We start from the raw sequence: 16,462 nt of genomic DNA on the forward strand, positions 1-16,462 counted from the left end.
TCAGTTTTGCTAATAGACGCATAGACAGACGACGTCGTGTTGTCTTTTTTGGTATTCCGCGCGAACTATTAAATTCCATTAATTCTCGTTTGATGTCCATACAGGCTTAAAAGTCACCAGAGTCCGGTCCCACCGAATACAAAATATTACTTTCTTTGGTATCGTTCGGGTAAAGAGAAAAAGTTATCGGCTAACGCCCTGTAATTGGTACAAAATTTGATATTTGGTTTGTTAGAGAAAATAATTTTGCGTTGCGATAAGTGTTGACATTAGTGGCTATTATTGCCAATATGCCAAGCTATAAAACAAAGACCGTTTCAGATATATATGTCCTCTACAAGTAGCATTAGGGCCATCTATAAACATATTCCGGTTTCATACTTACATATCCAGTAACTAAAAATTCTGCTTTAACCTTAAGGTTTCGGAGTCTTTTGTAAGCAAAACCTTGGAGACCGTAAGAAGTCCTATCGGTTAACATCTTGGACATAGCCCTCGAACGAATTCAACGTTATCTCTTATGCAAGAATTTCCGTCCCGAAGGTTAACATATATCACAATGTATGACTGTAAATTTCGCAAAACTCACACTAGTACGCTTTGAACAGATTCAAACCGTAGAGGAAGAAATTTTTTAAGGAGTTCTTCGATAACTGGGGAAAAACTTTTGCTTTAAATGGGATCCCTTTTGCAAAGGCTTAAAACGGTGTTTATTTTTTCCCACTATTTTCTTGACACGATGCTTAGAAAATGAAACATTATCTCGTTTTTAAGGTTTCTCTCATTTTAATAGTATTTTCCTGCTATTAATTATAATCGAGGTGTACCTTGCCCTTATAGATCGCCCACATTCGCTTTGTATCCGCAAATACTAAATTATAGGGTACGCAAATGTAATAATTTTTTGTGCATATGCGCTGTTGTCATAACTATAAAAGGAGCCGATAATGTTTCCGTAATTTTTTTGAATCGCTATCAAATTTGTATGAGCAAAACGTAAATATTGAAAATATTATTAGGTTTCGAACAACATTTTCGAAAACAAACTGTTAATTAAGCAGATATAGGACAAAGTTCTTTAGCGAAGGCATTGTTACTTGTTAGCTTGTATTTTTTTTCGAAACATTTTTCCAGCATATGAAACATCTGTGTCGGACGGTCGACCAAAGTACCGTCATAAAAATGGAAGCATTATTCGGAATGTTAAGTGCATACTGATCCTGGGGGAAAAAGTTTGAGTCTTCGAAAATAACTGTGTTCACCTCGTACGCTAAATAAGTGTTGTCTCACTAGAGAAAAATTCCGAAAATATTCCTTTTTAGCTGTGAATTAAAGCTGATTTTTATAGATGGCAGCGAATGCACGCAACATAACATTATCTCCAAATGCTATCATTGTTCCAAACAAGAAAGTGTAAGCGCGAGAAGAACGATTTTCACATATGGTCAGTTCGAGTTTATAGAAAACGATCATCGACTATCTGTTGAAAGATCTCAAAATATTACTTTCCACTGAGATTGATGTGTGGAATGATACCCGCAACATATCATCAGTACGTGGCTTTAGCTCAGAAAGATTTGGGAAAAGTGCGCAGTGGAGCTACTGTCTGATTGGTTAAAAACACTCGGCGATAAAAGCTTACTATCGGATGTCATCTACTTGACGACGGTGTTGCTTAGTAAGAATATCTGCTAGTAATTAAGGGACTGGGAAAGTAGCAGTGCAATTGGTTGCCTGGCACTGGTGAGTTGGTACCTCCGTTTGGAAATTGAAAGTTCTTGGGATATCGTAAGTTGGATGGCAGTCTACGATGTATGAATAACATGAAAGTAAGAGCGAACAAATGAACTCTTCACCTTTGAAATAATCATCCTAAGTGACATCTTGCATACTCGTAAAGCAATGGGTTTCATCTGATTGAGTTTAATCGACAGATGCAGACGTGACATTCCACAGTTTATCTGCACACTCCCCATTGACTCAAAATTCACCTTCCGAATGGCGAGCTTTTGATCAGCAGGGCCTGGAAGCCGATCTTATCAAGCCTATACAGTATTCTGGAACAAAGCCGGGATCGTACATGTTGATTAAGACAAACCCGGTAAGTTTATCAACAAATTATATTAAGCGAATGTTTTTTGTGTTGTTGATGTCATTCAAAACTTTCCCGGTAGGAAAGGCTGCCAAAACAATTTTCTATTAGACGAGTGTCCAGCTTGAAAAGCAAAGGAAAATCAACACTTATTATAACGTAGGATGACATGTTCATAAGCAAGAAGAAAACGAATAGCAACAGTATTGTGCTATAGTGTTATTTATTGAAAATCACTCGAAACTTAATTATAATTCAAATAATTGTATGCACATATAAAATGAAAGGATTGATTAAAATTTTACATTAATTTTCTGATTATTAACAGTGTTCATGTTTATCGAATAGAAACAAAACAAAAAACAAATTTATAGTTATCTAGATGTATGCATACGTGTAAGCAATAAGAATGACATAAGCTAACATCCATTTGAGTGAATATATATTTGTGTAGAGACTTCACATGAAGCCATTCATAGATATTTGTTTGAATGCCTAAGGGAATGCAGTAAAATAAAGGAGTTATAAGACTTATAACATGTGGGAATACACATAAATTTAAATGAATCTAAGTTAAGCAAAAAAAAAAAAGAAAGAAAAAAAAAGTTCATATTTATGCCTGAAGCATGCAGCAGAAAGACTGGCTTACAACTTAAAGGCCATCGACCTAAAATGTTTTCTGTTTTATGATAACGAGAATAATATTTACGATTATATTAAATAATGACTTGACCTTAAGGTATACAAACAAGTGCAAGATTAAGTAACTTCTTGCTTAATTTTAAACTAAAACCTTATTAAACCTATTATTTTAATATTATATTTAATTATACAAAACTCTTTGATCTCCTATGCTGTTTACTTAGTTCTTGGGTGCCGGTGACTTATATATATATATATATATATATATGAAATGCATAAATTTATCTACAATTTCTGTACAATTCAATTATAATTTAATATATTCCGTAAGCCTGTACTGTACACTTATGATGAAATCCCTTTACTAACGGTCATTTAATGGCGACAAATGGTATGACGAGTGTAGAATTACTCTTTGAATATATATCTAATGAGTATCGAATGCCATAAGATTTGATTAAATTAAATTCTCATTAATTTCATATAACGTAATTAATAGAGATCCTATTATAATTATTATTCACTTCTATTAAACTGTTTCACTCTCAAAAGGAGTCACAAAAGTATTCATCGAAATCTCATATGCATATTATTAACAGCAAAATAATAGTAATAGTAATAATAATAATAATAATAATAATAATAATATATAATGAAAGGAAATACGTTAACGTTTGCCGGATACATTCATTGTACACTCGTAACAATTATTAGCCAATTAGATTCGTATATATATATATATACATATATATGTATATAAACATTATGTACTTTTGCTGAAAATAAAATGAAAACAGAATAAAAAAAAAAAAAAAAAAACAAACAATCGCCTCTAAATAAACCTAATTTTCCTTACACTCACACACACACACACACACACATTCGCATACACCCTTACCCACATTTATGTGTATGCGTAGTCATTAAATATAAAATAAAGTTCGTTTAAAAACTACTAAACTTTATTTTGTATAATTGTTGAACATTTTAGCATTTTTTTATTATTGTTATTGTTGTTTTATATTTTTATTTTCTTGGCATACACTTGGGGATGGTAAAATTTTATTTAGTTTCATTGCATAGTTTTTGGCATTGTGGTGGAATTTAATTGTTTTTTTATTAACTTGTACACGTTCACCGCAATATTTAACCTCGCTGTACCGGAAATATCGTGTTTATCAATATTTGCTACTGTTTTTTTTTTTTTTTTCTTTATTCACCTTTACCTTTATTTAGCTTATTGTTCATTTAGACAAATGCAGTGATGTGAGATTGCATAAGCGTATATAATAAAAACAAATTGGGCATTAGTTATAAAATTAATATAAAAAAACTAATATAAAAATTTCTGCATCAGACAGAAGTGTATGCAGTCCGTTTCGAATTAAATAATTTAGAAAGGTTTGATTTCATTCACAATTTTTTCAATTTCTTTCTACTTCATAAACCGTTAATTATCGAAATAGTTTTTGTTGTTCAACTAAAAAACTCTCAAAGTGGCTTGGTTAATTTTCATACACTTAGAGACTTGATTTCTCTTCTTTTACGACATATTAAATAAAAGATAAAAGATAAACCAATACCCAACAGTTTTGTCTTACTTTCACGTACAACTAGAAAAAACGCTGCAAGAAAAGTAGTTTAGTCAGTCAAAGGCACTTGATAAAGTTTAATTGTCACTCACATACTGTTCAAGGCAAAACTCTACAAATTCTAACGCGATACATGTATTACCGCATTTATGCATATGTAAGATTGGTTGTGTGTTTTTCCTTTTTTTCCCTGGATTTAATCAGAGTAATGATGGCAAATCTATCTTCCTAGCCTTAGGAACGCTCGCAACCCCAATGCGATACAAAACATTTTTTGAGGTTACCATACGATGTAAGAAGTAGGAGCGCTATTGCGGGGCAAGGCTCACAATTGAATACCCTACACCACTTTACAGATACTCAAATATCGATTTTTCAAAACTGGGTGTTATATGGCAAGTGGTTGAATAACTGGTCCGATCCGAACCATTTTTGATGGCGTTAGTCTTTGATTCGAAACACCTCAGTGTACCAAATTTCAGCCAAATATTTCAAAAAAATACTGGCTGTATGTTCAATAAAAGAGAACAAACCATACAAATGCACAGACCAGCTTAGATCGATCCAAGAAGTGGCTCTGAATTGATCGACAAAACAAAAGGTGGGTCTATCTCAAGTCTTTCTGGCTGTTGCGTAGCTCCGTACGAACTTAACAAACGCCTGCATGACAAGTGGTGCCGAGTAGAATAGCAGTCAATATACATCGGAAGAATGGCCTTTGGGCTTTGCAGTTTTACTGCCAAAAAAATCCTCCCAACGTTGTTATAGTAGATGGCATCGAATAGCGTGGCATACATTGATGCGTGAATGCTTTCCCCTGGCAGATGGGTCTGGAGGATAACGCAATTTTGGATAAGCTTCTTAGGACACATTACATTAAATAGTTGCGCGTTGGCTCTGGTTGTACCTACGTAGAGTGCTTAGGCACTCTTTCCTTGGCTTATAAGAAGAAAGAAAGTGGATATTTTCGATTCGCTATCTACCATACAGCCGTTTACATAATTACAGTGACCGCATTTGCTTAGGTCTTCAATCTGACAAGATCGTTCATGATATGGTTCTGTCATCAAGGAAGCAATTCCGTTATTAACTCCCTGTGATTATCGACGACGATGAAGTGGGATCGTAAAGGTTACACGTCAAAAAAAACCTTTGATATCTTGGCACATAAATACTTCTAGGCATCATAGTATTAAGGCTTCCACTGCATGAAGGGTCGTGTGTTATTTGGCGTGATAAAGTTCAGTCCTAGCGGATATATAATCTAGTAAAATCGTCAGGGTATATTTTTGTCTTTGATCTATTTGCGACCGAGGTACAGTAAATACTCTCTCAGTAAAGGTATAATGCTTATCGATTAAACATCCGTCTCCCCATATTTCTTCTTAACCATCGACGTATTCTTATGCACATTCAAACACGTAGAGGGATATCTCTTGATTTGAAAACTTCTTCATTTTAAAACAAAAAAAAAAAAATTATTAAGCATGCACCGCAGATACGTAAGAGAAGTTCCAACTTAGAGCAAGGAAATGGGGCTAGATGACAAGCCCTAAAAATCACTACGAGTGAACCTTTCTCAACCTAGTAGCCAGGTTCATCAAATTTGAGTATAACGATTGATAAGCATGGATAGAAAATTTAATCAGGTTAAAAAAGTTGTTTTAACGCCACTCCAAAAAAAAAAAAAAAATACCATTTTCTCTTCTTAGCTGATAATTAACATTTCGATCGGTATTGCTAGCTATAAGTAATGCTGCCGCATAGCTGAGTAAGTAGTAGCCGCGATTAGAAAGTCAATGTTCTTAGTGAGTGCTCACTCGTTGAAGCTATAACACTTACTGGTTAGACACGGATCCACTAGGCTGTTGTCGCTCCGCTCTCTCAGCTCTTTATGGCTGAAGGCCATACTGTGTCTCTTTCGATCTATCGCCACTTCTCTCTGACTAGATTTCTTGGCCTGATGGCTTTCCGTCAAGTATACTTCAATCATGCCTTGACGAGCTGCTTGGTGTTACTTCAAATATTTCTGTGGAGTTCTGGTGTGCCACAAAGCAGTCGTTTTGCCCTCTTGATTTTTCTTTTATTTATCAACGATCTTCCTGGTGTCATTCAGCAGCATAATATTTCAACTTTTGCAGACGATCTTAAGCTGTTTCATTTTATTCGAAGTGTAATGGATGTAGAACTTTGTGCTCGTGATTTACTATCGTTGCTACACTGGTTAAGAATTAACCTAACCTTACTGAACCTTTCCAAGTGCAAAAAGGTGTCAATTTCTAGATCATGCCCTGTTGATTACACCTATATAAATGTTGGTAACAACATAGGGGATGTGGTATCGTGTATTGACCTTGGCATGTCAATCGATCAGAAAATTAACTTTAATCTTCACATTCAATCAATTGTAAGTAAAACATAATGGTCGCTGGGCTTTATAAAAACATGGTCGAAGGACTTTGGTGATGTCTATATAACAAAAAGTTTGTATATGGCGCTTGTTGCTTGGAGTCCCAGCTATTCCTGTTAGATAGATACTATAGAGTCGGTTCAAAAACAATTCCTCCTTTTTGACTTGCCTGGACTGCGAGGAGGTACGTCCTTGCCCCTTCTGTTCTTTGAAAATCGCTTAAAATAAATTGATTTACCGGCGCTTGAGAAAAGAAGGCACAAGTTAGGAATGCTCTTTGTCTTCAAGCTGATAAAGGGAGACATTAGCACGCTACTTTTGCTCGGTTAATTATCTTTGACGGCTTCATCCCGCTTTTCCGGCACTATGTTCCTCTTAGGCTCTCGCAGTCCCGCACAAATTACGAGCTTTTCTCGCCGTTCGGCGGTGCTTATGAAAACTTGAACGACTTTTATACACACGTTTTGTTTTCTGATATGGTAACTCCTTTAAAAATAATTTCTCGGCATGAACTGATTTATTGGTTGCCACTTGATATTGACACTTACGTACAGTTATGGGGCTAATTGCATATTTTAGTGATAGGATTAAGATTGGGAAAGCATCTGCGCCTTTGGCAAACTGTCTGTGAATTTAATTAGGCATTAGCTTGTCACACTTTTATTTGTCTTAATTTTATTCTTTTTTTTTTTTGCTTATTTTTTTGTTATATTTTTATTTATGCATTATATATTGGCTGCACAGATTGCCTAATTATGTTTAGTTAATAAAGAAATAAACTGCAGGACTTTAATTTCCCTTTGAATTTATTGCAATGAATAAAATCTTGTCTTCATAACAGGACTCTATTTCTGCTTGAAACCGACTTAAATAATTTGATTACATGGTCCACATTAAATTTTATGAAAGGCAAATGGCTTTCTTTGTTAAGGAGAAATTCATTCGCTACTGAGCTTTCCATCGATTCACAAATATTGGAAAACATAGATTCGTTCACTGATTAGGGATTTGGGCTATCCCATTAAAAATCATGAGCCGAACAAGACCATAGGTAGGGCAGAGTGCTTTCTTCTGCGCATTGCAAATGTTTTGACAGTAAGAATGTATCCCTCATCGTTAGGTGTCCGAGTGGAAATAGCGAAGCGTTAGTCGGCATAGATAACAGGTTAATTGAACAGTTGAGAGTACTGAAAAAAATTCGCAAAACAAGTCTAAACGCAGTGGCCGAGCTACCACCGGATATTTCCCTTCCTTTTCTGTGCCAACCCATACTACCAGACACTCATTTTTCGCATATATAATAGAAAAGCAAAACAGGCTGAGGTAAATCATGAGCAATGACAATCCAATTAAAAACCTTCGCTTTTCCATAGAAACCACTATTGTTTCTATTTTTATCTCATTTTGGTTTTTTTTTCTTCTTTTAATTTTTTTTGTTTAGTTTTCTAATTTCATTAGAAATTTCGGTAGCGTTTGAATTCAAGTATTTACTTAAATAATTCTTGAATTGAATGAAAGCGAACAAAAAAAAAAAAAGAACAAGTGAAAAACAACAAATGACAAACAACAAACATTATGACAAACGATATGACACTTACCTCAGGCGACACGAAATAGCTGGGACTCTTTTCGATGGTTATTTGTCCACGAAACGAATGCGGCATTTTTTTGCGATACCAATCCAGACCCTTCATGTAATTTTCGTCCCGATCAAAAAAGTGCACCTCACCGCCTGCCTTTTGTATGCGCGGATGTAAATACAGCATCTCCAGTAAAGCACGTGTTCCACATTTACGTATGCCAATTATGAGAGCCTAAAAGTAAACAGTGCGAAAGATTATGATGAGATAAATAAAGCTTTTGTGAAAGCACATCATAATATGCTCAAGGTATTAAACGAAATTTTCTGGTTTACTCTGACTGACACCCTTTACTAAAAGCAAAAAAATAAAATCGGTTCCCCTTTAGCTAATTTTCGTTTCATGAAACTGCAAATTATATGCAAATTATAAATGCTTGCAATCTACTCTCAACCCTTCGAATTCCTTTGCATACAATAGTAGAGAATAAATTTACATTAAATTGCTTTAATTAGAAGAGTAAACTATAAATAATTGCAAATTAATTTAATGTGAAATAAACATTTTTCTTTAGATTTTTTGCTTCTTACAAGTTCAATTGATTTAAAATTTAACCGCAATCTCTGGATGCGGAGAAAATGTTGGTTTATGTGGCTAATGAATGCTGAGAAGATGAACAGTATCAAAGATATATATATATATATATATATATGTATATGTGTAGAACTTTAAAGGAAATTGCATCAGGTTTTCCAGAAGCTAGCTGGTGGTGGTGATGATGGAATCTATTCTCTATTCAATGCTGATCATCATGGTATACAAGTAATACACACAATTTCTGAATGTTAGAAAGAGAAACTCAAAAAAAAAAAAAAAACACAAAGAAGAAGAGGAGAGATATAGGCTCGGGGTGGGTGGCAACGAGGTATAAAATAAAAAATCGATACAATACAATCAATGTGATAATTAATTGCTTCAATCAATTAGTGCAATTTAATTTAAAATTGTTGATAAGAAACTCTTAACTTTTAATTGTACGCAAGGTTGAGTTTCAAAAGTTTTATGAAACTAATTGCACCCTATATACTTCTATATCACTTCCTGTACAGAGTGTATTAGGTTTGTCCAGGTATGTGCATCGGGCCGAAGATTCTCAGCAATATCCGGCAATCGCTTCAGAATCAATTCGCAATTGGTCAATCGATCTAGCGGTTAAGTGGTTTGATGAAATTGGTTTAAAAATGAATCCGCTCCCCATAGAACATCGTGAAAACTGAATTCTAGCTTATCAAACGAATATGGACTATTTCGATCTGATGGAATCTCCTCTTAAAACCCTTACTATGTAATCTCTTTTATAAAAAAAAGCATTCATTGTATATACCGAAATGATGTACGGTAATCATAGCCTGCGAAAGGGTGGGAAAGGAACAAAAGGCCTTAAGATTCAGAATTCCTTTTTGATCGATTCAGATTCCCGTTTTGAATCGGCTTAAGCTTGTCTGTCCGTCTATATATCTGGTTCTCTTATGCTCGGTTTACAGGCCGCAACTTTTCAGATATTTTAAAAAAAATTTGGTACATTGAGGGCTTTTGGCTTAGTGGCGAATGTTTTCGGAAAATGTTTCGAATCAGACCATTTTCTCGATCACTTTCCATTTAACGCCTTAATTTGAAAAGTTGTAAGGCGGTGTACGATGGGCCATGGTCCGCTATAGGGTTTTTATTATTTTTTAATAGGGCTACCCAAAAATCTTTTTCCCTAACATCCCTTAAATTCCCTTCTTGCCATCGAATTATTAGTAGCGTAGAGCTTTATTTATAAAATATGAGGCATTATTCAGAAGAACATTATTTTCAGAAGGAAAGGAACGAATAGCTGGACATTTAAACATGATTCACAATTTTCGGCTTGAGGAAATCCTTTGCGCGAATGCCGGATTTTGCTCTATTTATGAATCAACTTACAGTTCATCTTTTACGCGTTATTAGCGAAATTTGGCCTTCAGCTGCTTATTGTGCCTGGATTCTATGAAGCCTACAAATCTGCATTGACTCTTACTGGCTTTACTTTACCGGTACTTTGGAAAAATTTAATTTTTATAGCAATTAGGTAACTTTAATGTAGATTTCGATAGCGGACATTTTTTGATGAAAGTTAGTACAAAGTAGTAGTGGCTTGGCATATCAGTGAGATTCAATTACGTACATAGGTCTATTTTCTTCTTTTTTTTTTTAAATTCCATATAAGGTTTCTTATGGAAACTAAAATTATGGACGGTAACAAGCAAGAGCACGAACATCGTCGTTTACATATTTAATGATACCTGTAAACAAAAAAAATTTGCACAATTTTCAATTTGATCCTTATTCAGGTCACATAAGGATTCAAGATATCTTTCGGATAAATTTCATTGAATCACTCAAAGAAAAGAAACGAATTTTATTTCTTAGTGAAAGAGAGTAAGGAATGAAATTTTATTGCAAAAACGTTTAAGCCGCGTTGAAACCTTTCTCCATATGAATTGTTTTCGGCCCTGAGCTTAAGAAGCCTTTCATTGAAAAACATATCAAGAATGAATAGTTTTCGAAACCTTCACTAGTTAAGATATCATTGATGAAATTAAAAAAAAAAAAATTCTTAAGTGTAGTAAGCGTAGTCGTTAAGTGAATAAAGTGCGCGAGATTGCCAAGGAATAAAGGAAACTGAAACGTCTACCTTGTCTCTGCCATCCTTTACAGCTAAACATCGCAAGATTTTAGACAAACTCTTTACTCATGCTATAAAGATGATTACTCTTCTAAGTAAATCTTTTAAGTTCATTAGAATGAGTGCAACTAAAGCTATCGTTTTTTTTTTTCTTTTTCAAACACAAGCAAATCACAGGGAAATAGTTCATAGTAGCACTGTTAATAGCCCACAAAATATTGCTTAACACCATTAAAAAACAGCCTAAAAAAAGTGTTTTTTTTTCGTCTTTTTTGTAATGAAAGGAAAGTTAATGAAATGATAACATTCAAGGGTGCGATTAAGCCCATATTCACCTATTCAACGTTTTATGTCAAAGAATTTTTTTGAGAAATCTTATGAAATGGCGACAACGAAATCATTACCGCATCCTTATGTGAACCAGCTCACCGGCATGCATTGTAACTGGCGGGAATTTAACTTTGAAGAAAAAATAACGAAAATTACATTTAATCTGACTGCGTATAGCCAGACATTTTTTTAGCAATATTGGCTTTTCTGTGATGGCATGTAATTTCCGACCAAAAAGGGATAAGGCAGGTAAAAACGTTATATTGCGGCACGGCGCACCGTTTCATACTTTACATTACTTCGCTTGATGCAGTTACTCGTACAACAACTCGAAGAAGTCGTGTGATCCGAATCATTTTCAGTAGAGTTCCTCCTTGAGCCAGAATACTTCGGGGTTAACAAAATTTCATCAAAATATTTTAAAAATTTCGGCTTGTAATTTAGAGACAGCTAACCTTGAAGTCGGTCTACCCTTTAAATCCTGCTAGGTGCTACATATATCCACACAAACATAACATACCATTGCGCCACAAAGAGGATGAAAAAAAAAAAAAAAATGTTTAAACTAACTTATCGAAGATACCTTACGTACTTCATTTCAGGTAAAGATACTTTTTTTTAGGTAATAACTTCGAATAACGAAATTCTTGTTTTTGTTACGCTGCATAACGTTTCGGAAAATCGTTCAAAGTTTTCCAATTCGTTGTAGAGACGATTTTTATTTTTTAAATATTTTCTTTCATTTAGCCTGTAGTCCCGGAACCATGGAACTCGTCTCTCTTATTTAAATATTCTTCCTCTTGATCTGTCCTTCGACGCTTTTCCGTTGAATAGTGTTACTGGTACTGCGTTTATCAAAGAAAAAATCGTACGTTTTATGCAAAAGAACAGAAAATACGGCATACTCTGACGTTGCGGCCAGTTGTTGTTGTTGTTTTTTGATGTTGTGTAAATTTTGGGACTTTTCCTCTAAAGGAATAGTCCCAATAAAACACAAACAAACCGAAAACAATGTCTTGTGACTTATGACGTCTCTGTGATGCTGCTCAGAATACGGCTATAAAATGTATAATTTAATAGCCGAATTCGTAAACAGTAAGTAAACTTTTAATTTTTACGCAGAAACACTACAACCTTACTCATGTCTTCGAAATGATCGCCTCGACGAAGGTGCATTAACATATTTTTACTTGAAAACACATTGAAATGAACACAAAAGCATTTCGAAATCATTTGTTTGCGTTTTGGAGAAGTTACAAAATATCAGGTAAACCATGAAGGCTAAACCTCGCAGCAAGTGCTCAAAGCACGACGGCTGGCTTTTTCAGAAATTCCAAAGAACAAATTTATTTGGGAGACATTCTTCTTCTTTTCCAAAAGTCGTTCTATCCCTCAAGAAAGATCTACTCTGATAAAATCTAATTCAGTCCAGCGTAACGTACTAACTTTAAAATCCAGCACTCAGTTAGTGATTTTTACTATATACTATCATTATTATTATAATTTATTTGGACCAAGGAAGTAAATTCTAGGGCTAAAATCGACGGGCACTACGAAGTAAGTCTCTAGATTCTTCTTTTTTGTAAAAATAGATTAGATGGTTAGCCATTTCAGTAAAGCTAACTTTTTTACTGATGTCGTTTTCACCAGACACTTTCGAAATGTCGATAGGGTTAGGCGCTCCGACTATTGAAAAGCTTTTGACATTCATAAAGGAGATATTTAATCGTAGAATTGTGTTTACAATTGCAAATCGGAGGAGTAGATTTTGCAAAAATCCATTGTTGAGTTGCAATAGTGTTGTAAGGTGAAAGAACCTTTTCTGATATCTTACGTTTCTATTCAACTCCTTTTGGGGTTAAGTTCGTACTACTGAATCACGATTTTTGGCACAATATAGGTTTTATTTAAGAGCTTTAGGAGATCTATTCACAAATTATTTGCCGCAATTTATATTTGCAATGCTTCTTCTGATTTTGCCCTTTCCAAGATTGCGATTCAACTCTCTTGGCCCGACTTTCGCAATTACTCGGTTTATATGTGCATGTTACGAGTATTTAACTTCGTTGTGACGTATTTTGTGTTAATCCCTTACTCTGCGAAATGTTCTGCGAATAACTACAAAAATTTTCGAAAATCGTCAGCTGCATGTGATAGGTGAAGCGTCATGAATGTGTATTTGGCTTCACTATTTTTGGAATTGGGTTTCTTACATAATCGACAGGTTTTCGGGAAAACTCAAATCATCAAATGTGGGAACTTCGTCACAATGCTATCAAGGCAAGTTCTTAGGTTGGATATAGAGATGGAATGAGTTTAAGATAGCATGATAATATGAATGGATTCCTCTCCGATTCCTCTCATTAGGTTTCTTTTTCGTTTTTGAAAGTAAAACATTTACACAAATCATTTTTACTGATAAATTTTTTAAGGATTAAAATGATTCGTCTATCTTTGAGTTACCTGCTAATGAAATGCATGCGAATATTCTTTACATATAATATTAATAATAATAGTAGAAGAGATACATATTCATGTCTCCGTAATAAATATGCAGAGGGCTTATAACGACAATACGTGAATATAAATAAATCTACTCGCATACATACATGGAAAGTAACACTTTAACCGTTCTTCCTTACATGAACTTGATGTATAGAAGTTTATTACTAAAACTTATATAATAGAAATTTATAACATTACTTAAAAGTTGATAAATAAAAGCTTACACGCTTTAAGGTAACATCAAGTTGCGTAAATAAGAAAAACTCATACTCGGATAAGCTACGGAATGCAAGTAATTTTTTAATAAATAGTGAGTCGTACATACACATACGTACCTCGAATATAAAGAAGCACGATAGTAACAAAGTTAGACAAAAATCTTATAAACTATTTTATTAAGGAATTTCTTCCCAGAGTTCATCGCAATCACTTTTGCAAAGGACTTTTAATAAGTCCATAGAAGGTGTACCGATTTACTTTTTTAGCGCAATGCATCTATTTTATACTGGTTTTTAACTAATCCGTGGAAATCGGTTAAGAGAAAATTGTCAGCCGACTTGCGAGACTAATTACACCGACTCAAAATCTTAGGCTGATCGCAAGTTAATATAGTTTACGTGTTCTCTGATAAGTATTCTTGTTGATGAAAAATAAAAAAAAAAACCATCTCATCAAGATGCTCAGCTATTGTTAAATGATCCACATTGTAAAACGGCAAAGATTGCCATAAACACATGATGCCCTGGCCAACAATTCTGTTTTATATACGTTACTGCGTTACGTTAATGGTTGTCAAGTCCTCACCACGAAATGGATGAGTCTATACACGAATGTAATCCAATGTAATGTGACGTGCCCTGCAAAGGCAAGCATTCTCTTGCATAATTTTAACACAAAATATATCACAGTGAAAACATCCTTAGTGCATAAATAACGAAGAACGCGCAATAGCGCATGGAAAAGGAAAACTTAAATATTTACTAAAATACAAAATAAAGGCAAGAGCATCGAAAACCGTTATTTGATTTTATTATTAGTTCCAACATTTTAGAGTTTCCGAGATTAAGCCATCTTCCTATGTACATTGATTTTACCAAATATACGATTTGATGAGAATATTTTACTTTATTTTTGATTGCTGTTTTCCTTTCCGCAGCGAGCAAACATTCACACGCTATCGAGCCCCATCAACCCAAAATGCAAATTGGATATCGAGTTTGCTCGATGACGTAATTGTCAGTGAACCACATTTTTGCATCGAGTTTTTTACAATACCTTGAAGATGACATTGTCTAGGGAATCAAAGAGGACATCTGCGATAAGTGAGTGTAAACATTTTTATTAATTTTTTTGTGGGCAAAAATTTACACTTTTCGATATAAATGCTTAGCCATCATAGGATAATGTTATAGTTCTAAAAAATCGTACGTTTTTCTCTAGCGATACGTACGTCCGCAGATTACTAATTACACCGCCCGTACCTGAATACCGTCACCTGACGGCAAGAATGGCTGCGGTATTGCCATTTTTAAATATTTTTCAAAAAAATTATTACCTTTCGTTTCAACGCAAAAAAATTTGTCAAAGTAATCTTTTTCCTAAGCCTAACACTGTGGCTTCCGCTTTTTGATGAAAATATTGCACCGCACAATAAAATTTATTTTTTTATTTCATACCAGGCTCAATACCTTTTTTCCACATCCTACTCTGGATAGGAAAATTGAACAAAAAAGTGCTAAGTTGGTATACTTGTCGTAGTGTCTGTCGTTATTTGTACTGAACTTAACTGTTGCCATGCTTTCTCACAATCGTAAAATACTAATAGCGAGAATAAACGACGACTTAACTTTGAACATAAAATGGAACACACAAACATCATAATTTAAATAATTTTTTATGTAAAGGAAGAGACATTAAAAGAAAAGGGTAAAATAAATGGTTTGAGTCCTTTAGTAAGGGTGTAGTGTTGTGCAAGTGGAGTAACGGATTTTAAGAAATATTTTACAAAAACAAACTTATTCTTGTATTCTAATAACCAAAGACCGTAGATTCTATAAGTCGCTACGAGCAACATAAATTAATCACCGGCAGTGTACTTAAAATATCAAATAGCTTACTTAAATTTATCTTTTTCGATACTATTGATAGGTCTACAAAGGCGTTACATAATCTGAGAAATCTCTCTTCTCAGGTGGTTTTTTCAAGAGTTTAAAAAATTATCCTTCCTATTGCGCCAAAAGGTTTGCTTTTTGTTTTTTTTTTGAAAGATGTTTGTTATCCATTTCCACTGAACACACACGAACAAATACCTGCCAGAATGCATAGATTTTTTTCCCAAAACGACTCAAGCCCTGTCTTTATCTCCACAGCTAAATCGGTAAAATTACATCTACCTTGTTATACTAGATAAATATCGGTTGTTATATATATATATATTTATCGTTTATATATCGGTTACAAATTCCATGAATAAGGTTTATTAGCAGACGTTGCAGGACAAGTAATGTTCTGTAAGTTGTAGAAGTGACCATTTGTTAAGTGTTATTAAAATCGGTGCGACTGCACGACAAGAAGCTTGTACTCATTCCTTTAAATCAAAAA

General features: G+C 34.2%; 1 protein-coding gene across 2 annotated transcripts in view; it reads right to left on the bottom strand.

Annotated features, from left to right (window-relative positions):
* The window catches only part of LOC119637000, a 108,695-nt gene that overhangs the window by 11,811 nt on the left and 80,422 nt on the right, over positions 1–16,462 (bottom strand). For both annotated transcript variants that reach the window (XR_005247201.1, XM_038032773.1), the window contains exon 5: positions 8,335–8,550. Coding sequence is in view for 1 of the 2 variants with exons in the window: in XM_038032773.1 (XP_037888701.1) it covers positions 8,335–8,550 (216 nt within the window). In the remaining variant the exon portion in view is untranslated. The remainder of the gene's footprint in view (positions 1–8,334; positions 8,551–16,462) is intronic.

This window comes from Glossina fuscipes, unplaced genomic scaffold, assembly GCF_014805625.2.
Source record: "Glossina fuscipes isolate IAEA_lab_2018 unplaced genomic scaffold, Yale_Gfus_2 42, whole genome shotgun sequence".
NCBI lineage: Eukaryota > Metazoa > Arthropoda > Insecta > Diptera > Glossinidae > Glossina > Glossina fuscipes.